The sequence below is a fragment of the Cottoperca gobio genome, chromosome 7 (assembly GCF_900634415.1).
Source record: "Cottoperca gobio chromosome 7, fCotGob3.1, whole genome shotgun sequence".
NCBI lineage: Eukaryota > Metazoa > Chordata > Actinopteri > Perciformes > Bovichtidae > Cottoperca > Cottoperca gobio.
Window position 1 is genome coordinate 2,945,858 of NC_041361.1, and position 26,972 is coordinate 2,972,829.

At 41.5% G+C, this 26,972-nt stretch overlaps 2 protein-coding genes and 1 long non-coding RNA gene across 4 annotated transcripts in view; 1 reads left to right on the plus strand and 2 right to left on the minus strand.

The window, feature by feature from the left end:
• Positions 1 to 1,379, minus strand: part of LOC115011461 (uncharacterized) — a 36,750-nt gene extending 35,371 nt beyond the window's left edge. The window contains exon 1 of the long non-coding RNA XR_003832585.1: positions 1,086 to 1,379. This is a non-coding gene — a long non-coding RNA (uncharacterized LOC115011461). The remainder of the gene's footprint in view (positions 1 to 1,085) is intronic.
• Positions 1 to 4,152, plus strand: part of syt6a (synaptotagmin VIa) — a 53,274-nt gene extending 49,122 nt beyond the window's left edge. The window contains exons 6-7 of the mRNA XM_029436688.1: positions 323 to 473; positions 2,031 to 4,152. Of these exons, the coding sequence (XP_029292548.1) occupies positions 323 to 473; positions 2,031 to 2,102 (223 nt within the window). The 3' untranslated portion in view covers positions 2,103 to 4,152. The remainder of the gene's footprint in view (positions 1 to 322; positions 474 to 2,030) is intronic.
• Positions 4,153 to 4,519: 367 nt separating this feature from the next.
• On the minus strand, positions 4,520 to 22,215 carry olfml3a (olfactomedin-like 3a). Of its 2 annotated transcripts, none has more exons than XM_029436690.1 (3): positions 22,096 to 22,215; positions 8,193 to 8,508; positions 4,520 to 6,176 (listed from the first exon to the last, which is right to left on the minus strand). In XM_029436690.1, the coding sequence occupies exons 1-3, from the start codon at positions 22,111 to 22,113 to the stop codon at positions 5,392 to 5,394; spliced, it is 1,119 nt and encodes a 372-aa protein (XP_029292550.1). In that variant the 5' UTR covers positions 22,114 to 22,215; the 3' UTR covers positions 4,520 to 5,391. The 2 variants fall into 2 exon arrangements, with proteins under 2 accessions (XP_029292550.1, XP_029292549.1); XM_029436689.1 differs by lacking the exon at positions 22,096 to 22,215 and adding an exon at positions 10,060 to 10,350.
• Positions 22,216 to 26,972: the final 4,757 nt, after the last annotated feature.

The window sequence follows — 26,972 nt, forward strand, 5'->3', positions numbered from 1 at the left end:
TGCAGACAGCTGACAGAATGAGAACATGCATGTTAAAGGTCAGACTGTGGGTTTTATTTCACTATGTTGTACAAAAGGAGCAGGCACTATTTAGAAACCTAGCCTCTCGTGTTTTCTTTACCGTCTGCTCTATATGATTCAAATCAAGTTGGGCTCATACTAGAGGAATGCGGCTTCTATTTACACGTCGCACATTCTTAATGCAGCAAAGACAACAAGACAAAATGCCCTTCTTGCAATTAAAAGAAAGAAATTTGACGAATGAAATGTCATGTCAGGTTAAGTCAGATGTATTCATACAGTATGTGTGTGTCCCCCACAGGGTAGGTCATAACGAGATCATCGGTGTGATGAGGCTTGGATGCCATGCCGAGGGACTTGGCAGGGACCATTGGAACGAAATGCTTGCTTATCCACGCAAGCCCATTGCACACTGGCACCCTCTTCTGGAGTCCAAGAAGTCTGAGAAGGAGGTAGGTTTGGGACCTTCCACTGTAAAACACTATGATACTTGCCTCAGATAGCTGTTTCCAGGTTGTCCATGTATGTAACCAAATCTATTTAACTATGAAGTCACATTGAGATTAAAAAAAAACCTCTTTTACAAGTAAGACCAGACCATGACAGGGTCGAATAGCAGCATGCAACACATGAGAGGACAACATCAGATCTGTATTTCATGATACAGTGCATTGTAAAAGTAGTTTGTTATTCTAAGTTTAAAATCAAAGAAATAAGGCTCTCGGGTTTACACTTGGCCTGTTGATGTATAAGCCTACTGTATAAAATGAATAAACATAAAAAGGCTTTATTTCCCACTGCAATATCCATTTTATACGACTGTCAATGCTTTTTAATGCAGCTTTGCACACCTGCTCTTATTTATTTATGGCATTGTTTCAGTACAGCCCATTAACGGAACAGTAATTACTGCATTCTGGTTAAAGAGGCACGTGCATGCTGGTGGTAAAGTAACAGCAATGGCAGATAAACAGCTCGCGGGGGCAATTAAGGTGCGCAAAAAACGGACTTTCTCAGACTCGTAACTCAATCAAATATGAACACACAGAGTGAGAGTGACTTACTTTGTCTGAATATTGTCTCCAACGTCCATTGCAGGTAAACGTCCATAAATTCGCGTAGAAATTATATCCTCTTCATAAATGCGTTGCCTGAAAATCATCACTTTTTAAAGTTTTCTTCAGTTTTAAAGTAGTCCGGCTGATAGTTTTCTGTATATTAATGAGCAAATTGCGAACAGGAAGTGCTAATAGATAATTCGGCATACTTTTTAATGGTGCCAATTTTCCACAATGTTAATAAATATCTATGCCAAAACAAAAACGTGGCTGTTGTTATAGCACACAGCATTGTTTACGTCCCCCGAAGCATCATGGGAATTCGTTATTTCCCCCCAAAGAATAGACCAAATACATAAATATGAACTCATTTCGTGTTGTAGGCTATTTTAAATGTTTTATTTGTTTAGCATTACAAAGGCTCAGAATGTCCTATCAACATTGTTCGTATATTATATTATATTGTATTGTTTTTTTTAAATTATTAATATAAATGTTTTCCCTTTCCCATCTATTTTATGTCTACTTATTTATTATTTATTTTCCGCAGCTATATATAGGCCATAGGGGAATGGGTACAGTTTGTTGTTGTTTTTATTTTAGTTTAAATAATTTACAGACTTAAGACAGAGATGCTGATAACATTGTGTGTTTTTGATGAGATTGTAATGTAGGTATCTTGTCAGGTATGAATTATTGAGTCTATGTGCTGTATATTCCTTGAATGAGTGCGTAAAGTCTCCTTTATTATTACGTATTTTCATTTCCTGTACCCTTCCCTCCCATACTAAATAGGAAAATCAAATAAAACCCCTCATTGATCTTATAATCCTGGAACACTAACACCTTTATACAGATATTTGTCCTGTGCTGAGAGTGACCTCAGAGTGACAGTGTAAAAAAGCAGCGTGTGTGTTATGAATCATTTCCTTGTGTCTGTGTGTCCTGCAGTGGAAGGCGAGGGCAGCCAGCTTTGACAGCCAAGGCTCCTGCCCCTCACCCAGGCCCCCTGCTAGTCCCTGAGCAGAGCCACCTGTGACCCAGCAGCCCAGAAGGGGGTTTCCTCCCTCCTGCTGATCCACTTCCTGTCTGTCTGATTGAGGACAAAACACAACCCCACTGTCTCCACCTATCTCTCTCTCCTTCTCTCACTCTCTCTCTCTCTCTCCCTTCCTCAAGTCTAGTCCCAGAGCACTCCCAAGAACTGATCTAGGACCACTGTCAAGTCAGATAGTTGTGTGAAGCACAATCTTTTCGGGTTTAAGGGTTTGAAATGTGGGTGTTGTGATGACCCAGAGCTCGTTGGCTGGATATCCGTCCTGCAGACATTTAATATCGAGCTGTGCGAGCTGAGGAGAACGAATCTTGGTGTCTTCACATGGAGACTTTCCAGACGCTGAAGATTCAGCTTTGTGCTGCGGAGACTCTTTGATAGAAAAAGTCAGATATCGGATATTGCTCCACGAGAGCAACAAAGGTTTCACAGCGGAGGAAACGTCTGAGGTAGAAAGAGACAAACTGGATCTGAAGCAATTTCGAAACTCGGCTCTTTTCTCATTCTCACAGTGCTGCATAGCATAAAAAGGAAAATGTAGCATTTTGGCACTATTAGATGTAAAACCGCTCCATTCATCGTTATGGTTTGTGAATAGCAAAACTGAAATGAATTTCAAAGCTCCTGCTGAGTTCTTCCAGTTTCATAACATACGCAATTATCTGATCCGCAGTTTGTTGAGGAGGGATTAGATTCGGCTGAAACTAAAATATTCTCAATTTGGCGATTTGGAGATTTAGTGTGATTTTAGCGATGAGAAGAAGTGTTATGTCATTGAGAAGAAGGAATAACAAGATTATTGGTATCCCCTTTCACGAGAGGAAAATGTCTGCAGTGTTATTACTGATTTCAATGTTTTCAATATAAAGAGTGGAAGGTTTAAATACATGACAAAGGCACACGTAGATTAAAGAACACTAAAACAGAAACAAGATTTTTGTCAATGGAGGTTTCTGTAAACGGGGAACTTGTGAGCACACTTTACACACCTTTACCTCCTTCTCTGTTTGATGTTTACTCTTGAGCGATCTCACCATTTTCTTCCAAATGAAAAACTCACACAAGCGCTCATGTTTTCCTTCAGACTAACACTGTTCAAACGCACTTCTCTGTCTCCTATTTGTTTTTCTGAACAGGTTTTTGGTGGATGTGTATAGTTTCATGTACAGCCGTCTGCCGTTTACTGTATGCTTCGTTATGTTAAGCAGAAAACCAGAAAAGATATCATTAAAAAGGTAAAGATAATTTGTTTTTTTAAATACTGACATTTTGAATATATGTAGCTTTGTTGGTGGTGATGATTGAGAACAACCTAAAACTCTGAAAAAGATGAACCTATTTGTCTTTTGAACTTAGAAACATGCAACTTTCTTGATGTTTATCCTGTCATTAATCATACTGTTGTACAGGGTGGACGTGTGTTTTGATTTGGACATCCAGATGCTTGATCTGCAACATGTGGTAAATGGATTTTTGAAGACATTTGAAAAAAATACTGCATCCTTTAATGGGTCCCTTCATATGATTTGCTCTCTTTACAGTAACTTTAATAAGTTTCAGTCGGATAAAAGATGCACCAACTGTTCCACATTAACATATTTGTCCTCCAGTTAACCCGCTAGTAGTAGTTTTGTTTAGCTGTAATTGGAAAACACAGATACCATCAATACAACCGGGCAGGGAACGCTACGGAGCCAGTGTGATATCGGGCAGGGAAACATTCACAGATTATATTTGGTACGTCTTGTACAGATCGTATCTTTTCGATAAGAGGAACACTTACTGAATAGCATCCATATTATCTCATGAGCAGCACACGGCAACTTAAATCTGAATCCAACAATGTTCTTGGCCGTGACTTCGACTAGTCTAGACTTCTGGTGCCTCATTCGGCAACACAGGACGAGCGATACTACGGCTACAGTACAATGAACACACTATACATCACAGAGTTTATGAAATGTGGGGCCAGACATGAAGACGGGAGCAGATGCATTCAGCAGACCCAGCCAGATCTGTTTTAGCCATTTCCTTCATGGGTAAGTGTACCCAGAGCGAGCTGTTTAGTCGCTCAGTGTGTGTGTGTGTGTGTGTGTGTTTGCGAGGCTGAGGCGACAGCTTGGGGGGGGCAGCTGATGGGTGGACAGGTCAGCGTCTACAGAGCAGTGACATTTCTCTAATTGGCACTTGTTATAGCGAGAATGAGTCAGTTCATTATTGTTTGTGCGTGACGTAATCCATCATCGCATCAACACCCTTCCACAAATGTGACTCTCGGTTGTTTTGATGGTGAAATCCCTCTCTCATGGCTTTATTCATAGATTTATAATATCTTATTTTAGTGTTGAAACAAGTGGTTGAATAATAACGTCCTTTTTTTTGTTTCTTTAAACGTGTGCTTTACGACGCTCGTGTATTTCTCGGACAACGTGGTGTGTTTTTCATAGTAGAAGAAAGCTGTTAAATCAATCGCCCCACTGTTTCAAGACCTTCTAGCTTTGCCTAACATTGTAATGTTTCTTGATATGATCTTGTATCCCTTCCAACTGTTATGATAGCAATGAATTTCCAATTTTTTTATTGAACATTTTGTATTTGTAGTGATAGAAATGTTCTGGTGATTGACATCAACGAGTTGTTAGTGAATACGAATGAGTTCGTAGATCAAGACTCTCAATATGACCCGGTGTGTAATAAAGTAAACTGAAACATTATTTCAGCCACAAATTGTTTTTGTTTCAATAAGTCTGAAAAATCAACGGCAGAAAAAGAGTTTTGTTGTTTTTCTTTCTCCCATGGGGTGTGATGTGTTATGATTTTCTTTTCTTTGATTAAAATACTGATGCAAAACTGTGTCTGTGTTCTGTGTGAATAAAACACGGCAGATAATGACAACACGGCCAGCGGCTTAACCAGCAGGAAGGGGGGACAAAGGAAATGAGATTCTGTCCGAATCAAACCGGTCAAATTAATTGAGGGAAGGACACAAAACACCACAAACCAATAAGACTTCACAGCCTCTAATAAACTGAATGACATTTTCACGTTTGTTTCGGTATATAACACGCAAAAGAAAAGAATCAAATTAATAAATAATAGTTCAAAGGCTTATTCATTTGTGTGATGTTATGGTTGCATTAAATCCACCTTGAATGAAGAGTCTGCAGGCTACTGGAAGACCTTTAGCATTGCATGTATCAATTCACTTCTCCTTTTCTTTATCATAGCCTTTGAAAACATGACTCCCCTCCCCTGCCGTCACACCAGGAGTTTCCTCTTCATGCTCAGTCTGTAAATGATTTGGTAACCATCGTCCCAGCCGTAGAGCTGCTTCTCCTCGGGGTTGTATTTCAGACTGGCGTGGGCTCCGTACCTCCTGGGAAAGTAAATCAGGGGAGCCTCCTCGCTGATCACCACGTCGTTGACGTCAAACAGGCACTGGATTCGGGACCGGCTGGCCTGACGGGTGTTGTAAACGACATAGACTGTCCCGCACACGACGAAAGCCGCCTCTGCATTCTCCCGTGGGCACCGGGTGTCCCAGATTTGTTCTATATCGAGCGTGGCGGGGTCCATCTTAGCGAGGTTAATGTTGGGTTCACTGTCGCTGGTGGCGTACAAGAGCCAGAGGCCTTCGTCGTCTGCTGCGAGGTCCGCAGCGGTTTCTGGGTTGAGGTTGTAAACAGCAGCGTGGCTCTCCACAGGGAACATGGCGACGTCCGTCACCGTGCCAGTCAACAGGTCATATTTAACCACCTGCACGTCTGTATCATCCTCCTGCTGTATGTAGTACAAATAGCCGTTATAGACAGCGCTGCCAGGACCGCTCCACTCAGAGGGAAGCCAGATCTGACGGCTGCCATTGATGCCAGGAGAGCGGGAAAAGTCTTGCACAGAGTTGAACTGGTAGATGCTGTCTCCTGATGTCCCGCTGAAGACGTACACCTTGGACGACCTGGGGTCCTTGGTCCACATGCCCTTGGGGCCGCCCACTCTCTTTAAGATCTTCACTGATCGGATGCCAGAGATGATTTCCACACAGTCTGCAGTGAGAGAGAGCACAAAGACAGGGATGATGTTTTGTTGCTGTACTGTTGCTACGACCTCAATGTTACTTCACATAAAACGACGCCATGGCATTGTTCTGACAGCTCATTATTCCGAGACCCCAATATTCAAAAAAATGTAATTTGCCCCAAAGCCCATTATCCCGGAAACAAATGCCCATCGCTACCGAGGCCCACTGCTCTAAAAATACAACCTCTCCCTGCACAGAAGCACATATGGCTAATTATTATGCAGAATGACAGCGTAGGCATGTCTCGCCCTACTCTAAGGGCTTACCCTGGTATTATCATTATTACCCTCCCACTAACCAGAGGGGCTTTGAAATGTGAGTGACAGCGGAGCAAAGGAGGCTAAGGAACATCCTTAATCATGTTGCCTTCAGGAAACATAGGTACCATGAGAAGCATGATTCAACACTCTCTATACACCATAAAACATAAAAACTGACACGGTTCTGTGAAGCAAGCTGTCTTAGATAGTACTCGGTACCAAGAGCAATATAAGAGCAATACACTGAAACACACTTTAGGATTTGACAGGATTTTTATTTTTCAGTTCAAATATAATTTTGATTTAGCTCCATACACCTCAGATTACACGTCTACCTATGGTGAAATATTACACAATCCTAATTAGAAATATTTCACAGGTGTGATGCTAATGTGATTAGAATAATTCAATTCAGATTTCGAACTCCCAGCTGGCACAATTAATTCCATTAGCAGGTTTCAGCCATTTCTCAGCTTAAACGATTTAGTAAACACCAAACAGCCTGCAGCGGTCGATATCTGGCTCTCCAAATTAAGGCAAATTCAAACCGGTCAGGGGGAAATTGGACACACTGACTCATAATGAGAGGAAGTACGAGTGCAGCACACAGACAGCATGAAGAAGCTGAATACAAAAACACACAAACAAAGGACGTCCACCTCGATGTGTCCTGGAGCGATATGAACATTATGCTCACAAATGTGAAATGGGTCCCTACAATGCAGTAAAGTTTGCTTTGGGTCACTTGTCAGACATTCACAATGGTTCACTGTGTGCAGAGCGAACATGAGCTCGGAGAGTAACGCAGCTGACCTCAGGGCAGCTTCCTGTCCCTCTTCTCTGCAGACACACAGCTCCAGATTGCAGAGGAGATTTTACAAACAGTGAAGCCTTTTGCTCTGCTTTACACGATTATCCCACTTTAAATTATTTAAACATCTGAAGGAGAGAAATCTCCCTTGATATGTAGAGCATGACTGGCATTATAATTCTGAGCAGAGCGTTTATGATATTACTACATAATTCTTGCCTTTATGCGTTATTGATTGTCTCATTTAGTCAGGGTGAATAATAAAGAAATCTTTATTTTGTTTTATTTAGTGTGTAAATGGAACCAAATGAATGTAGCTTTTGGAGGCCTTTACAAACACAGATCTTTTGTTTAAGTGTGCCAATTCAGTGAGATCTGCAGATATAGAGTCTGATGTGTTTCATGGAATAAAGAAAATGTGCTTTCACATCTTAACAAAAGGGCTCTTTAAAAAGTCCCTGTATTATACGGTGTAAATGACTCATTGCAGCAGTTTTTATCTCAGCATTGTTAGAAGCAGCACGCCTGGGGACCTGAAGATTATAGAGACAAATGCTGTGCTCAAACAGCGCAAGCAGGGAAGTAGCTCTGCTGAAATAAATGAGTTGCATCAAGCCACATGTCTCCTGGAAAACATGACTCAAAGCACTCCATTAAATGACTTGTAACAGCGCTATGTTTGTTTCCCAATTTTCCAGAGGCATGGCTTTTCCCAAGACAGCAACTCTCCACACGGAGTGGTTTAGACCATGGTGTGATGGTGAAATCCTCAAACAACAAACAGCCTATACGCATCCTATGGGTTCTAACTGTGCCTGGGCTCCGTCGTGAATGACAAACAAAAGATCAAACGCAGCCATCCCGCAGAGGACGTTTGTCAGATGTGTGTATGTACTTCCCTGCAGCTCACCAGAGACGCTGGACTGCAGCTCCTCCCAGTCTTCTTCCTCCTCCTCGTCCTTTCTTCTGCTTTCCTCCAACCCCCAGGCTCCCTGCTCCACCACCTTGTCTGCCTTATTCGCACAGGCTCGAGGGGAAGTCTGGGATTCCACGTAGTCCATCTCTCTCTCCACTCGGTCCACTCGGACCGCAGCTCCTTCCAGTGCATTGAATATCCCGCTGTGCTCGTTCCTCAGCCCTTCCATGGCCTCAGCAGTAAGCTTTTTGAAATCCAACAGCTCTGTGTGGTAGCGATGGGATTGTTCATGCCATAATTGCATGCGGTCCTAGCAGACATGGGCAGAGTGTTATAAACAAGTGTTATAATAAAACAAAATGTTTTTTTAAAGCTGCCAACTGACCTGCAATAAAGCTAAAAGCTCACGGGCCACCTAGCAACTCTGTGAGGTGGTGCTTTGATCTAAATGCTAGTGTCAGCATGCTAACACAGTCAAAAGAACAATGTTAACATGGTGATGTTAAGCAGGTTTTGTGTACTATGTTCACCATCTGGGTTTAGCGTGCTAACATGCTAACATTAGCAAATTAGCACTTAACACAAAGTGCAGCTGAGGCTGATGAAATGGCAAAAAGTTTTGCACAATTGCCATCATGATTGCATTATATGAAATGTATTGGAATATAGAGAGCATTATCACATCACCAAAGAGAATACAGTTTCTCCGTGAAGTGACTGACACAGTGAGTGACAGGTAAATTATTCTGAGCGAGATGCAATAACTGACGGCTTCGCCACTGTCACCTCCGCCACGCTTTCATTTTCTCCCTTTGCTTGCTGTGGGCCTGTGGTCAAATGGAAAAGAAGATTCAATGAAAAATGTCTTGATGAATTTGTCGTGTTTGTACAAATGCAGAAGTTGAACCAACATATTGGAATTGAGACTGAAGGAGGCCACAGGGGGGGGGGGTGAAGAGAGCAGTAGTTAGCTGTAAATAGACTTCATTTCACGCAGATAACAGCTTTAAGTTTTTCATTTGTTTCGCAGCTACACGGAGGATGAAAAGAAAATTCCTACTCTGAAAATAAACTCCAAAAGAATACATTACAATAATTATTTAAATGAGAAATAAACTGAAATTACTCACCGAGGCAAGCAGAAATGTAATCCTCTTGCATTTCATTTCATAAGCCAAGAAAAGTCTTCCTTTATACAAACTTTGCTGTCTCATAAAACCTTCCTTTAAAACCTGAATACTGAACTTGCAGTAATTTGATTCCTTCCCTGAGGCCCTTTGTTGTAACACAGCTTTATTCTACTGTTGCAGAAAAAAACATCTTTGTATTAGGATGTTGGGATGTTTCACAGCGTGGCAGCAAAGGTTGAGCTTGTACTCATTACCGATGTGTCATTGTCTTAAAACGCTGAAGAAATTGTAATGGTGTCGGACAGAAACTGCATGTAGCAGGCATCTGCCCCTGCAAAGTTGATGAGCTGGGCAGAGATTGCATTAATTGGATTGCATTAGTTGAGACATTCAGTTCATATAAAAGGATCTTGTATTTTTATCTTTTACTACAGATTTGTATTGTTTTTTTTATTATCTCTGCACATATTCTTATACTGGGAACTTTTGCACATTTCTTTGCAAATGTTTTGCAGATTATTCTTAATTTGGATTTCTTTTCCCATTTATGATTTTTTACTTTTACAGTACTTTTATTTTCCCTTACTTCATACATTTATTGTTACGCACCAAAGATACCAAAGCAAATTCTATATGTGAAAACCTACTTTGCAATTGTCATTAAACTCATGTAAAACCACAGCATATTGATCAATTATCAGTCACTTAATTAAAGGGGCATTGCTTCTTACCTCAATAGCCGACAACCTATTGTCCAGATAATCCATCAGCCCTTGGTAGTAATACTGGGCTCCAGTGAAAGTCCAGGCAGTGGAAACAAGGAGGACAAACACCGGCTTCATTGTGAACCGATCAATGGGGACAGATGAGTTTCTTTGTCCAGATTTCAGATGCTTCTCCAAAGTTTCCCCTCTCAGAACTCAAAGATTTACACAACCTATAAACTCTTTGTATACAGAGCAACTACTGTACATGTGCACAGAGGTGAAAAGAAAGTAAGAGGCCGCTCTCAGACTTTCTAATTCTTTGACTGCTCTCACTTTGCTGGAATGTTTTCACAAACTCTCAGGGAGGAGCCTTGTGCCTCTTACCCCTTTCAGGTCCTCGAAAAAGTGAATGTGCTCCACTCAACTCCGTGCATGTTTGTTGCACGTGTTGCACACACTGTCTCAGCCATGTTAGCAGGGATTATAGTGCAGGGATTAATTAATGGAACAACTGCAGTGATATTGCTCATGAGGGAAAATGGAGTAACAGTCTTGATACTGTAATGACTTTAATTATACTGCCTGTCACATAAACTGTATGAAGGAAGTGGACGTAGTCACTGTGACGTCACCCATTGGTTTGTGGACGACCGCTTTGAAGCCTCGAGTTTGGCGTTCCGGCCGTCGCCATGTTGGTTTTTTGAAACGGACACGAGAGGGTGGAGCTAAATTCACCAAAGACTGACATCTTTATTTGACCAAAATGTTCCAATTAAGCTGTAATCGCACTGTGAAAGGGTTAAAGTTCCAAGACATCGAAACCAGACAACACCGTGGTAGCATCTCATCAATCACAAGGTAGCCCCGCCCTACGCTGCTTTATTGTCTATTTTACTCTAAATGGGAACATAATTTACAAAATGACCATCATGCTGTACTGAAGAAGACTTGAAGTTAGCTATTGAGATCATAAAGTCATGAGGAAATCGTTTACTGAGGTAATAAATCAAGTGAGAAGTCAGGTGATCTACACAATCTGACTTCTTTTTTTGCAACCATTGGAGTCGCCTCCTGCTGGTCATTTGAAAGAATGCAGGTTGAAGTTACTTCCTCATGGGCTTCATTTTACAGACCTGGAGGGCCAGCAGGCGGGAGCAGTACAGGGATTTATTACAAGGCAGAGGTCTTCAACAGGGGGTCCGCGTAAATAACTTTAAATACACAATGACATGAATCCAACATGTTGTAGCGAACGGATATATGGAGGCAGAAGACGTTATCTCACATTCAGTATTAACTGAATAGCTTAGTATTGAATGCACAATAACAGGGTAGTATGTTTATACATGGTACTAGACCCAGTTTAATATAAAACACACTTTTATACAATATATACAGTAGGGGGTCCCTGCTCCATCTGTTTTGTGGGTCCTTGGCCTGAAAAACATTGAAGACCCCTGTTATAAGGTGTGAAGCTTACTAGGGCAAGTCCAAACAGCAGGACTGGGTCAGGACTGGGTCAGGACTGAGTCAGGACTGGGTCAGGAGTGGGTCAGGACTGGGTCAGGACTGGGTCAGGAAAAGTTGTGGCACGTAGGCACGACCAGGTCCAGATACAAGGTGCAGGTTGATGGGTAAATGAGCCGGTTATATACTGCAGGCCTAACGAGGGAAAGTGGAAACAGGAGGGCGGGGAGATAGGAAAAGTCTGAGGACATCTGGTGGACAGGTAGAGAACAAACGGGCCTGGGGTAGTGGGAACGTAGCTGGAGGAAGGGACAGAATGTGCCGTTAATTTAAAAATGATGATATACTGTTTTAAATATGGGGCACTAATTATTATTAATATAATGTACACTATTGTAGCAGTGGAGAAAACAGAAAAGTATTTTTGAGCCTATATATGAGTTTTATATCATTATATTATAAGGAGCATATATGTATTGCTCAAAAACAACAAACGTATGCTTTTACTTGGATAACATACAGAATGAAGTGTCACCACCCCGAGTGACTTTGCGTTTGTGTGCAGTACGTGTGTATTATGTGTATCTCCTGCAGTGGAACCTGTCGTGGTGGCTCTGTGTGTAATTGGCTGCAGGTGACCGTCTCTAATCGAAAGTCTCTCGTTTTCTTTAAGAGCTTCCAGTCCTTCACACTATACGTTAGGAAGTTAAAAGATAAATGAAGTCAGAGCACTTCCTTTTTTTTTTGCTGATATGGGCAATACAACACAAAAAAAGATGAAAAGATCATCATCATCTTGATAATGGAACAAAAACAAAGTAATAAAAGGCAGAATACTCTCCTTTCTACAGGTGATAACATCAAGATGTGAAAGAAAGCTGTTGAACCTTTACCAAACTGCAGTAATCTAAAAGTTAAGGGGAAAAAACATTTGCAGTGCCATTAAATAAGCCTTTTGTGGCTCCGCTGGTACCCACGGTGTGTCTGCCTGATGGGTTAGAACATCGCGCTCCTCTCTCACATTGACAGCTAGAATTAGTCAGCAACACTTCATTACTGCCTGGAAGGAGAATTGCTTTGTTTTGATGTGAGCAAACAGCGTATACTGTAGATTATTCTTCCTGCAGGAGCAGCAGAGCATGAGGGTTTGATTACACAGGCAATCACACTGACTCACAGCGTCTGACCTTTGACCCCAGGGGCAGGTTTAGAATCGTTTGAATAACTCCATATTGCACACAGACATCGTGGACAGATTATGAGACAACAGGCCCATGGACAGAAATGTAAAAACTCCCCCATTTGTCCTTCAGAGGAACAATACACTCACACACTGAAACACACACAACGAGTGCGGATGATGCCGCCGCGTCTTTTAGCCATTTTGTGGTCGCTGGTAGTATCATGTTTATTTTTCTGTGCTAAAGACTAAATAGACAGAAATCTACAACACATTTTTCGCATCTCTTTGAGGTCATTTTGTGCCTTTTAGTATTTGTTATGTCCATTTGTTGTTGTTATTCGTGTCCTTGTGGTTGTTTTCTCAGTTTGAGGTCATTTTGCATTTCTTTCTATTTGTTTTGTTTCTTTTTGTGTTTCATCTATTTGAATCTTTGAATCTTTGAATCAGAAATCCTTTATTAGTCCCACGACAGGGAAATGTACCTTGTTACAGCAAAAGAACAAGAAAGTAAAGTGGCGAGTACACAATTAAATAGAATAAAGTACAGTGACAATATAATACAATGTGCGGGTGCTTTGTGTCTCTTTGTAGACTGTTAAACAAAGAAATGTTAACAGTGAAGTCATACAGAGCCTCTGCTCCAGGAGACCCCTAAACCTTTACCTGGAAGGCCTGTTCTCCACCTTCTGACTCAGGTTCGGCGTGCCTCCTCTCCGGCCCCACCACTGTCACAACAGATCCAACTATAAACCGTGAAGACTGTTTACAATTCAGGAAACAAACCGCAAAATCAGAGACGTTCAGGATCAGGGCTTTGCAGCTTGTTGCTGTGTCATCATAGTTTGATTAAGGAGCGCTGCCAGGTACTCCAGCAGCCTAATGACTGTGGTCTCTAATCATGCTCTTCTTTGATTGTCTGCTGCCCACTATCATCTCAGCTAAACCCGAACTGAACCACAACCCCCCCCCCCTCTCTATTTGTATGACCGCAGACCAGACTGCAAGAGTCGTCTTGGTAACAAAGTGCCATACAGCTGCACTTAGAAATCGAAATAGGCAACCTGGAGTTTGATCTAATCTGAAACACATTACCTGTCTGTAAAACCGTGTGTGTGTGTGTGTGTGTGTGTGTGTTTATACCCCAGAGGTTTGTTTTTCAATCATAGTTCTAGATTGATGTGAGTAATTACAGTTTTATCCCTTTTCTTTCCTCCATTTTTCTAAATCGATTTGAAGCACGCGTCTCAGCGGAGATTTTTAATCTATTGTTAATTATGGGCTTAATTGCACCATCGAGTGCTACGATGTGATCAAAGGGCAAAGCGTCGCTCAGGATTCATTACGTTCATTCTAAACATCGGCATATTGCAGTCTCATAACCTTTTAGCTCCAGGCTGGTGCGTAATGAAAGGTGTTACTGTAGATCAGACTATTTGTTTAAGGGTGGGACTCATTGATTCACTGCAATCAGGGGGAAGAAGACAGAAATGTCCTGTGGCAAGCTTCACTCACACACCATCGTGCACGGGGCCTTTGCAAAGTGATCCACAAGATGGCAGCATCTCGCTTTATGGGAAATAGTCAGCAGGGAGTTGTGGAAGAAGTGCTCAGGTATTTAAAGACAATACCAATTAAATAAAGTAAAAATACTCTATTACAACTTACTACTTAAGTAAAGTAATTAGGTGCCATCATCAAGATGTACTTAACGTATCACAACTACTTTTTACATAATAGATTCACCACGTGTAAGCATCGTTTGCAGCTGGTTGAGGTTGAGTTTTTAATTTTTAGATGGTTTAGTCTGGTAGTGCTTCCCAACCTAGGGCTTGGGCCCCCCTCTAAGGGTCACCATATAAATCTGAGGGGTCGTGAGATGATTAATGGAAGAGGAAAGAAAGTTCTGCTACAAATCTCACCACATTTTGGGACTGCAATCTTTAAATCTTGTGAAATATTGAATACTTTCACCTATTTGGATCTCAAACATTTATTTAAATGTAGCTATCAGAGATGTTTAGAGCGGAAATGTTTATTTGGTGAACTGGTGACTGAAACTTGACAATAGACCCCCATTTTGGAAGTTTATCATTTGCAATATTAGTCTGAAAAGTAGCTATAGTTGTACAATTAACGTAGAATGTAAATTAAGTGAAAAGTACAATATTTCCCTCTAAAGCAGGGGTGTCAAACATGCGGCCCGGGGGCCAAAACCGGCCCGCCAAAGGGTCCAATCCGGCCCGCGGGATGACTTTGCAAAGTGTAAAAATTAATTAGTTTTGATCATAAAGTAAAATACTGTTCCAGATACCTGAGACTGAATGTGTTGTGCCTTTGTAGATACACTGATCAGTAAGTTGTAACACACATGTGTAAATGATAAAATGAGGCATACTATTGTTGAAATTGCACCTTTTTTTCTCTTAAGACATTTCAGGTTGTTCATAATGTTTTGTAAAAAGATAAAATGTGAACATTTTCAGAATGTACTTGTACTTGTTTGCACTAAAACGAAGGGAAACATTTGGAGTTGTGGTTATTTACAGGTTATTATGCTGTGATGTTACTGGTCCGGCCCACTTGAGATCAAATTGTGCTGCATGTGGCCCCTGAACTACAATGAGTTTGACACCCCTGATCTAAACTGTAGTGGAGTGGAAGTATAAAGTAGCAGGAAACGGGAATACTCAAGTAGGTACACGTACTCAATGTGTTCGGCTTCATTGTGGCTTTGATCATAAATGCATCCCCAGAGGTAAAGTACACTCAATGATTACATATTGGCATATAAGTATTGTTTTAAGAGCGACATTATTATAGACTTCCTCACAGATCCCACTGCTTTATGTGTAAAAAATAATAACAATAATCCAAAAAAAACACCTTTTTCCGGTAAGTGAGAAAGCATTGAACACTTCTCTTTGCCTCAGAGTTGCCAGATACAACAAAGAAAATCAATAAAACTACAATACAAGGAGTACTTACACACTGGAATCACTGCTCCCTGTAATTTTACACATACTACACATCTTTCTCATTCAATACTCACAGAAAGGAGGGAGGGACATGCATAAATATGTATAAAAAAAAGAAAATTCAAGATATGAATCGACATGTAAGTCTTGCACAAATGTTTAATCTATAAATAGTCTGATAAAGATATAATACAAATATCAAACACTCTTTTTATTGAGTTAATACGCCTGGGTGCCACTGGTTGGCGAGACCCTAGGGGGCAACAAGAGTCCTTAAAAGTCAAATGTCAAATATAACCATCAAAAACTGTTTGTATGAATCGACTAAGTTGAATATCACAAGTATAAAGAGAGCTTGAAGTCCCTGGTAGACCTCTTGTGCTCAAACTGTGATAAAAACTCTAATAACGAAATCCAAATAGAGTTATTTGAGATTTGGGAGGGGCAACTCTCATAAAACTAAGAAAAGTCCTAAAGTATCACGATGATAAAACAATGTTAAGTATGTTTTTTTTGTTCTCCTAACGAGGGCCAAAGAACATTAAGGGTGAAATATCTACCTCAATAAAAAATAATTGAATGTCCTTGAAATAATAATACATTCTCCGAGATGGAATATCATGAGGTGTATGAAGAAACATAAGTTCACAGGATGTTACATAAAGTTTAATACATTTTAACGCCTTTAATTAGCATTTATAAGCACATAAACATCTAACAAACACTGTAATGTAGTTGTACGCTGTTATAAGGACATTTTAAAGTTTTTTAAACAATCATAACTTCTCTTATAAAGACATATTTTACATTATTACAACTGTATTTTATGGTTTTCCTTCATTATCTGTTGATACAGCTCACAGGAGGAGTCATAGTTGTTGATAAATACATTAATAAACACCTGCTTATAACTACATTGTAGTGTGTTATAAACCATTTACTAAATGTTTATGTACTGCTTATACAATGCTAAATAGTGGGGTTAAAGTTACCCTACATTTGAATATGCCTCAAACCTCAACTTTGATTATGATTATGGCATGTTTGTGCTTCTACAAGCATGTGTGTGTGTGTGTGTGTGTGTGTGTGTGTGTGTGTGTGTGTGTGTGTGTGAGAGGATCTCATGTAATCTCATGCGTCTGCCTTCACACCAGGCGTCAGGAGCCGCCCATAAAAACCTCCTTTCTTCTCCAAAAATGCCAAACACCCGTTAAAGGCAACATTCTTTATGACCCTTTCGTATTGATTGAGAGAAAACTTAGCAGCCCGGTGCCAGGTCGTATAAAAGTGCAGACCGAATGGGTGAAGCAACGTAAATCCTTTAGTCCCTTGTAAATAGCTTTAATACACCCGAGGCGCCAAATCACTTGACCTGTGTTAGCCCTGCCGTTTGGGGGCTTTCTGGCTGACTGAGCAGAGTGGAGCCAGCTCTTCTCCTCCCATTCTCTGGCTGTCAGTCCAGGTAATAGTCAAGGCCTTATTAGTGACACGCTTGCTCTGCCTAGCTTCATGGCATCTCCTGTATTTAATCAGTCACTGAGATCCCAATTTTTACAAACCTATACGTAGCCCATAACTCCTTTCTTAGTTTTCTTTCTTTCTCTTTTTATTCCAACAATCCGCTGTGGTAAATGTTCCATTTTTTCCATGCGAGTTTACTCGAGTCAAGCGCTGGATCTCGGTGTTTGTGTTGTTGGCCACATCATCTTGGAAATTTAACAGCTTAGTGTGACTACAAACCGACTTTTTGGAACATCCACGGAGCATCAGTGAGTCACGTTAATACCAGGAATTGTGAAATGGTTTGAGGTGTGAGGTGTATCCAAGCCAGATGAGGTTTCAATGAGGTATGCATTATGTACACACACACATCAAGAACGCACGGTACACAGGTGTGTCTCGTTTCAATGTGTTGCATACAGGGACTCCTTGAGAGAAATATCTTTTCGACACAATATCTAAAAGTTGGCCGCGCGCTATAATGAAAACTGTCTCTCAACTTGAATGTTAATTTCTCGCTGCCCTGACAGCCGACATGCACTTGCTTGGGTTGCTGAGTGCCTGAGGGGCTGTGGACAGCTGCTCAGAGGGGTAAAAACTCTTGACAAAAGCAGCATTTATCCATGGTGGGCGCCGCAATGGGAGCTTGACCACTGGAAATAAAGACACAGTATGTGAGAGAATATCCAAGGAAATGCCGTCACAGCTAGTCGTCGCTGGACAGGCGCACACAGATGTTAGCCATAATGCTCCCCGGTCTAGACGCTGCTCTCTGCAGCATGATGTTACGCACACACACGTCTTAAGTTCAGTACTCACGTGCCCATCTGAAGCCGAAAATCAGAAACCCACAGTCTTCGTTCTGTTTAAGAAATACATTCCAAAGTTGATCTTAAAGCGGCTATAAACTTGACTTTATGTGCGAGGGGGTCGCTCGCAGCGATGAACCTACAGACATCTCCAGCTCCCCTCGGCTTTACTTTATAGTGAGTCTCAGCACATAGTTTAGCTGTCTGACCCAAAACTTTTACTGTTTTTGGTTTGACTCTCCGCTTTAATAGCGTCATTTTAGGCCACAGCAGGACCGAACACTGTACACTACCGGCTCGGCACCAAACAGACAACTGGCTGGTGAACATAGCGGAGCATTTAGCAGCTAAAGAGCCAGATGTTTCCCTCAGGAGCTTAGGTTAAAGTTGATATGAAGCTTCGGCAGTGCAAGCAAAAAACAGAAGAAGAACTGATCCTTTAACATATATGGTAGATACAGGTGGGATGTATATGTTTAACCAGGTTGAATAAACTCCAACAGCTGTCAGGAGTACTTCATCTAATGCAACACAATCATATGCCACGTGAAAATCAGATCACATTGCCAACATGCTCCACCAACCAGCCCCTGGAGCGCCACATGCATCCCGAGTTAGTCTACATGACATGTTTCGGCATTGTTCCCGCTGCTGTTTTCTGCCTCCGAAGCCGAGTGAGGAATCATGGCGGGAGGCGAGCTCGTGCATACCATTATCTCACAAAGCACTCATTACAGGAGTATCTCCCGTATCCCCCCTATACCAGCAAAACATGTCACCTCACGCTCTCCGCCTCATTCTGAACATCGCAGCGCTCAAACCCAACACCTCCTTGGCACAGGGCTCCACTTTAACCATGACTCACTTGAGTGAAATGTCTCAAACATAACAGTTGCCAAAATATGAAGTGAACAGAAATGTATGCATGGGGCTTGGCCTCTTCCTGTAAGCATAGGGAGGAAGGGAAGGGGGGGAGGGCTTGACGCAGCCACTTGTGCAACCCACCTGCAAGCCCCGTTTTCATCAAAACAAACCGTCATGTTTTGCCACCATACATCATGAGTACATGTATTTTATTCAGCGTCAACACCAGAGCAATAAAAAAAAAATGAGGTAATAGTCTGCAGCTTCAAATTACAGCTATAATTGGTCTCAAGTTCATTACGTGCGCTCTTCGCAACATGCTCGAACACTGATTACTGCATAAACACCTGATCCCAGTAGTTATCTTTGTGAAAATAACCACATTATCTGCCCTTACATTTGGTTGAATGATCTGAGTGCATGTAAATGGGGCATACTTCTTTTATAAAAAAAGGTAATTACATGTTTAGTGGCTCCATGTCTGGATTAGTGAAAGTATGAATGCATCCGACCCTGAGATCTATCCATACTTTGCTCTGTAATTACCATTCGAAAAGAAAAACTCTGATACATCAGACATCCATTGCATCATGTTTAAGGTTGTGATCACCCAGGTGAGCAGCGAGAGCACGGCGCTGCAAGATGGAAAACAATTTAGCAGTTCCTGGATCTCGGTTAAATGAAATCAAATGCTGTAGGAAGCCCATTAGGTATTTGTTTATCAGGCTGTCATCTCGAGGTATGTCCTGAGAGTACCTCATCCTGAACACCAGTGTCACAATCAGAGCATCGCAGCAGACTGGAGCAGGGCTCAGGAGAGATGGGCTTGTCAGCAGCTGTTTCAGTCCGTCGCACGGTGTGGAAAAGCTCTGTCATGGCCTACCTAATGGTAATTGTTTGGAGCAGCGAGAGCCCACCGTCTTGTCTGCATGCTGGTATCTGAGGGGTTTGGAGCGGAGAAGAGAGTGGGGGCTGTTATAGGGGAGATATTTCTCTTAGATTTCTTAGTTTATAAAAACAAGTTCATGCTGTGTTACTAGATATGGGGATGCATATGTGAAACACTGGAGTAAGGGACTGTATGAACATTATCAGGCGGGAGGTCAGGATCAAATCAAGGGGAAGGGTTATTATGTGTACGTCAGAGGTGGAAGAAATATCTGTTACAGTGAAAGTCCTTCAAGTAAAAGTGCAAAAGTATAAGCATCGAAATATACTTAATGTACCAAAAGTTGATCGTTATGCAGAATGGCCCACTGCCCACATTGTATCACTGGATTATAATGAGTGTGTAAATTACTTTAATGTTGCAGCTGGTAAAGGTGAGGCTGATTACTACGTTATATACTATACTATTTTAATTCTGCTATTTTTACAGAGAGACAGACAGATAGATAGATAGATAGATAGATAGATAGATAGATAGATAGATAGATAGATAGATAGATAGATAGATAGATAGGTAGGAGGTGTTTCAGCACCACATCCACACCCTAACACATTTTCATACAGTCCCTAAGATAGTAAGATAGCAGGAAAGGTGAGGAAAGAGGAAAAAGTGGGAGACGGGAAGAAAAGGAGGGTGAAAAAAGTGTCGGGAAGAGAAAGAGAGATGGCGTCTCAGACAGACTGTCTGGCTGCACCGGGATCTCCAGCACTCAGCGTCATATGATTCTGGGGTCAGAGGTTATCCCCACTGATGAATATCGGGCCAAGCCTCGTCTCCCTCACAAAGGAAAGGGAGTTGTTTTCACTCCCTGTGTCTGGAAAGTTTATTTCAGGAATCTATCCTGCCAGCACGAGACTGTAAACCTGTCTCAAGGCAGAAGAGTTACGTTCACAAATATTACTTCTTTCTTTTACGTTTTTTAGTGGTGTGCCAAAACATCCAGAGATGCTCTTTCTCATTCAAATGCACCCTAATCGCATAGCAATGGGAGAAAGAGGGTACATACAGTGAGTGTGTATATTTACTAGTGAAACATATATCCCTGGGATTTCGACAGGATTTGGAAGATTATAGTTTGCAGTCTGCGAACTGTGTGAAAGTACACTGGTGTTTTGTGTTTAATCCTTTCATACTGAGCGCCTCATCCCACAAGCCATCTCATTATATCCCTGTATCTTAAGGTGGTAATACACCAGACAACAGTCTCAGCAACAGGAACCACAAAAGTGAAAGATAAGTAAAAAATACATATCTGATTATCCCCTCGTTATTTATTTCCTAACGGTTATTCTGTGTATCACCATCTTTCCAACAAACTGTGTAAACTGTATAATGAATAATCTCAGGGCATTTCAAATAACACCGTCAGCAGGATTTCTACTAAAAGCTTTTCTCGGAGATTATAGCTGCCCAGGAGTGACAAGTGTGATATATGAGATCACACGTGAACAAATGGATGGACGCCTGGGCATTTATGAGCCTACTGGATGAGTTTCAGCCAGGATATACACAACCGTTCGACAGTCGTGATCTGAGTAGTGAAAAACCACACCAGCTCTGCTTGAGTGAGAAAAGGCTGCTCTGACACTGACAGAGGTGTTTCAGAGAGTCCAAACACAAGTTTTTCCCCAAGTAGCAGTGACGCCAATCACATACCGGCTGTGTCTTCACTCTGGGGCCCCTCAGCCTTCCATACTTTGGACCCTTATCACTGCCCGGCCTTATCTTATCCACACCATCGACCTCAGACTCACCACACCCTCAGACATGAGCTACCGGCCCACGACATGACCAGGTCGTCTGTTTTTAGTCCCATGGGAGCCTCCACGCCTGAGTCGCCTCTGCTATCACTTGTGGAAAAGATAATGAGGGATATTTGCCCTTATTAGTGTCAATAGTGCTATTTAAGGCCTAATCATCTGTCATATGGAGAGGCGTATTACAGACTCGATGTCTGACATGTTCTTCATAACAACTGAGCTTAGTGCTGCTGTTGCATAAGGAAGCCTGAGAACATAGCTACTACTGTAACTGGAGGCTTGAGGAATTGTGCATTTAAACTGATGGAAATGTGCTAGTGGTAAAAATCTGGTACATGAGGCAACAAAGATACTACGTGTGGTTAAAGGGACAAGTGCATGCAGGTGTTCTGAAGACACTGTCAACAGTTTCAGCAGCAGCAGCACCAATGACATCTCATGGAGGCAATTAAGGTACCTGCGTAAAAAATCGGACCCCTTCTCGGACTCATAACACAGTCAAATCTGAACACACGTACATGATACACATATTTTTTAAGTAAGCGGTACTTACTCTTTCTGTAGATATCATTATCAACGATTTCCATCGCAACTACACGCCCTTAAATCCGGTTAGAAATCATAGTAAAAAAGGCGCTCCAAAACTTCCTTGAAAATCATCAAGTTTATAAGTTTCTTTCAGTGTCAAAGTAATCCAGTGCTAGTTGTCCGTATATCTATGGGTGAATTGCAAACTGGAACTGCTAATAGATAATTCGGCATACTTTTAATGGTGCCTGTTTTCCAAAATGTAACAAATATAGGCAAAAAGAAAAGGCAAACATTGGCAAACTGTCGAAAGCAGCAAGTTTACGTTCCCCAAAGCATTATGGGAACTGTAGTTCCAAAGCTAGGAGAATGATTATACCACAAATAGAAGTAAGGTGACACAAGGTGACATGAAGTGTCATGAGGTGCAGTTGTCTCAATTTAGTTAGAATTTGTTTTAAAAGCTGTTTCTCCATTTTTTTGTCACAGAGTCAAACTTTGAAAAGCCCTGGTTTAATCAGCCAACAAAAATCCAAGTGTAAAAATGAAAAATTGCACAGAGCTAAGTATTTCCCTCTGTTTCCAGTGTTTCTTCTGAGTTAAGCTTACTGTCGCCCGGCTGTAGCCTCATATTAAACATGCAGGCATGAGAGAGATATCAATCATCTCATCTATCTGACTGTCTGCAAAAGAATCTGATAAACGTGTTTCCCAAAATGTCCAACTATTCCTTTGACACACACAGACACAAGCAGTGTAGTTAGGCATGAGAGAAGTCAGACAAAACAGGTTTCCAATGAGCACAATAGGTCTTGGGTCTGCGTGTGCAATTGTCCCTAATTATGACAATGATTCAAGGGAGCTCCACATTCCAGTGCCTCTTATGGTTTTGCTGCTATGTATCTTGGAGCCTGTGGAGCCATTAACACGATACCAATCTCACCAATGGCTCCAGTTTGGGCCTCCCGTGGGCTCCTGAATGCAACCTGTCCAGCTCGAGGGGATCCAAACATCCACCCTAACCCTCCCTCCCTTCTACACTCACACACTTTTCTCCCAGAGGAGGTGGGCATCAGGACAAACAATCAATGCCAATGACAGATCCACGTCAGACAGAGCGTAATTATGGGAACAGCGTTCTGAGAGATACTGTGTCATTAAAACCCACCGTCTCCACTCCAACTACACCAGACTCTTTCCTGCTGCCTGTCCATGCTCTGAGGTGTGTGTGTGCGTGAATGTCAAGCTGGACCAGTGTTTCTAATGTGTCCCTTGTCCTCATATAACCTTTTGTGTAATTACACCAGAGGTTGCTGAGTGAACCTGTAAAGGTACAGAGATGTAGACATGACAGAGACATGAGACAAAAGCCTTTTTAGGAGCCATGCATGACTGAGGGGAGCCTCGATTGCACTTGACAGCCGCAATTTGTGAACTAAATTGCTGAAAATACTTACATAGCTGCTGTCTGATTTTGAAACCTCCCAGACACCATTAATGTAAGATATTTCAGACGAATATGTGACATATTCAGTTTGCATGAGCTACAGAAAACTAGTCATGGCGCTCAAAATCAGGATAATGTCCTGCAGGTACTGCATAAAGACTGTATCTGAGTTTGTGTTTCTCTTGTTCTCCTGGGCAATAATTAAGCTGGCGAGCCAAACAAATCATGTAGAGGTCGAAACAAAACACAGGAACAAATAAATGTGAAATAAAACCTGTTTCTTTCGATTTAAAACCCAGGGACAAATCAGTGCGATGACAGCAGAGGTGAATCACCAGCGGTAGAAGGAATACTCTAAGTAAAGTAAAAGTAGCAATACCACAATGTAGAACTACTAAAAGTATACTAAATATTAACATTAAAATATACTTTAAGTACAAAGTGTATAGAATCTATACAGCGCTTTACCTCTCGTTCACTTATTCACATATTTATACAGCGATTGCGATGCACTGGCTCATCGGGAGCAACCTGGGGTTCAGGGTCTTGCTCACGGACACTTGGACATGCAGACAGGACGAGCCCTCCCACCGACCTTGTGATTAAAGGACTTGTGATTGAACTCTATCTCCTGCGCCACAGCTGCCCCCAAATGAAGTAGATTAGTTATACAGCGCCCCGTGTCTAATAAGTCATCATAACTGCCCGTTTTAATGTTAAATCTTTAATAAATGTTTGTCACAGTTATCACGTTTGCAGTTGTAAATGTTGATCACATGGGGGCAGCAGAAACAACCTGTGAACGCCCACACTGACATATTTTCACCTTTTAAAGTTGTTATGGTTAATTGTAAACAGTTGCCTATTTACGTATCCGGCAGTTGCAGAGTAACATTATCGTTAATTGGGAGTTGTGTTTAAGGATATCTGATAACTCTCTTTTAGCTCCGTTTTTGGTCTCTACCAACTCCTGAAGGAAATGTCTGACTCGTATGTGTACACCCGCTCGTCACTGACTGTCTGTCTGCCCTCTAGTGCTGTGCAGGTAGTGAACAGTGGGTGATAAACTGTTCTTCTGCAAAAAAACAGCTGCAAAACCATTAAATGAGAGCGAAGAACTTGAACCAAAAATGTAAAGTTGCCTTTCAGGAAACCAAAACAATGACCTGAAAAACACTACAAAGCTCAGCAGAGCTAACGTGATAGGTTTGTCACTACGAGCGACAACTTTCACATACTTATATGATCCATTATCAATTATAAAAATATTGATTATAGCTGCTTTAAAGAGCTAGCTATAAAATACAACGCAAGTGCAACCTGGAAACCTAAAAGCAAATAAATGATTTATTAAAAAAGAGAAGGGGAATGAATTGCAGTTGATAAACCCTTTATAAAATATTAGAAAGGACTTAATATTAGTGAAAAACAGCAAGTAATGAGCTCCACTGCATTTATCTTTCATCTTCTTCTCCACTTGGGACGGTATCACAGCAACAGGTTTGTTTAGGGCCGCCTCGGTATCAGCAGGACTTGGACTGCTCGGCTCTGTTTGGAGTAACTTAGGCTGCTGTGAAAAAATCTAAGGCATGCTAAAAACATAATATACAGGAGCCTGGCATCCCTAACTGAGAGTCTCACTGTCTGTTCCTCTCTGCAGGTAGCCATGTTTGGAAGTGCTGACAAACAGAGAAGAAAGACAGAATGCATGGGGTCTGGGAACGGTGGCTGGCTCCTCGCCAAAATGTCCCGTCCTCCTCATATTTGTGCTCCAACTATGGTCACCTCTCATAACCACGCTTGTTTGTGTGTGTTTGGAGTAAACTGCAGCACTTTTGACAATAAAGAGAAGCGATTCTGGTTGGCTTCCCTGCTTTGCATGAATTTTGAGATGGTAAACAAAGTATAAGAGTATAATGTGCGTCTCCCTTTGCTTTAGGGACGCCTGCACACACGGGGATTTGCTTAAAACCGTCATCCATTGAGTCAGTCACTAAGGTAGAGGAATCTCATAATTAAGGCCTCATTAAAGCTACACAGCACAACTATGCTGGTTTACTGGGCAGACAGAACCCTCACAGATTCACAATGGGGCCATTCATAATACCTCACTTCTCCGAAGGAAAAGAGAAAAGCAAGTTGCTCTTAGCATTTCGGCAGATGTAATTGCAATCACTCAGCTTGTCTGATGCTGATAATGGGGCGATGGGAAATTCCTGTCAGAGTTGTGGCGCAGGGTGGTTTCGCAACCACTTTGGCAGAGTCCGTGTTCCACTGCAGGGCAGCGAATGCGTTACGGCATGCTCACATAGCTGTCATTAAACACATTTTGGAAAAAAAACACACAAGACAATCAAAACTCACAAGTGTGTGCCATTCTCTTGCCTCTTGAGCAATGAAAAGGCATAGATTATGTAAACGTATATCGTGTGTCATCCCTGCGCTGTTAAACACGTTGAAAGACTGCGACTTACTTCTTTAAAGGAAAGTGAATATGCTTTAGCGATCCCACTCACCTAATGTACACGATAAATTCTCTTTATTTTCATGTGTCGCATTCAAAACATTTCTCTTGACTGCGTGTTTATGTGAAGCTAAGCTGTGGGGGAAATTAGAACACATATTAACCGGTACCTAAAATTGTTTGGCAGCTCATTTAAAAATAAAAACAAGTAATGTTTGTTTTCAAAAATGTTTGGCTTTTCAGCAAGCAGCCCCATTCCTGTCTGCGCTGTGTGCTGCTGCAGTAGGTGGCTGAAATAGCACGTGGGTGCAACGTTCTTGTGGTTGGTTCTTGGGTACAGTGTGTGACAGTTGGCATCTCAGCAATGCTTCCATGAGAAGCCTCTATTATAAGGTTTTCATGCAATGATGCTAACAAGCTCATTTTGCTGGCTGGACAAGCATTTGTGCGATAAAGCCTTTTTCTTATTAATGCTTTTGTGAGACCACCCAAGAAACAATATAGTGATATTAAAGATTTTCTAATCATCTCTAAAAGAGTAGCAATAAAGTCCCATTTACTGGACTGCAAATATGTTGTGATGGACAACAGCTATTCCATCTTAATTAAAGTAGAAACTTGAGTAATATAAAATGGGCGGGAAACGGCCTGGACGAGAGATAATTGCCATTAGATTTGATTCCCTGGACACATGATCCTGTATGACATGCAGAGGGTCTCATTTCAAACACCAAGATGTTTTTAGTAATATTTTACAGGTAGTCATGAATTACCTTGGCAGTCTGCCAGTGTTTGCAAAGGAATTTGAGGTATTTTGGGATTCAAATGAAGCGCCAGAGATCATTTTGTTGAACTCCAGAGAATGTTTTCATAAATAAATCCGAGATAGTGAAAGAAAATCAATGACATTTAGATTTTAGGGTTAATCATAATCATAAGGTGTATGAATACGCATCAATATTATAATCATTATGGGCACAGACCAAATAGC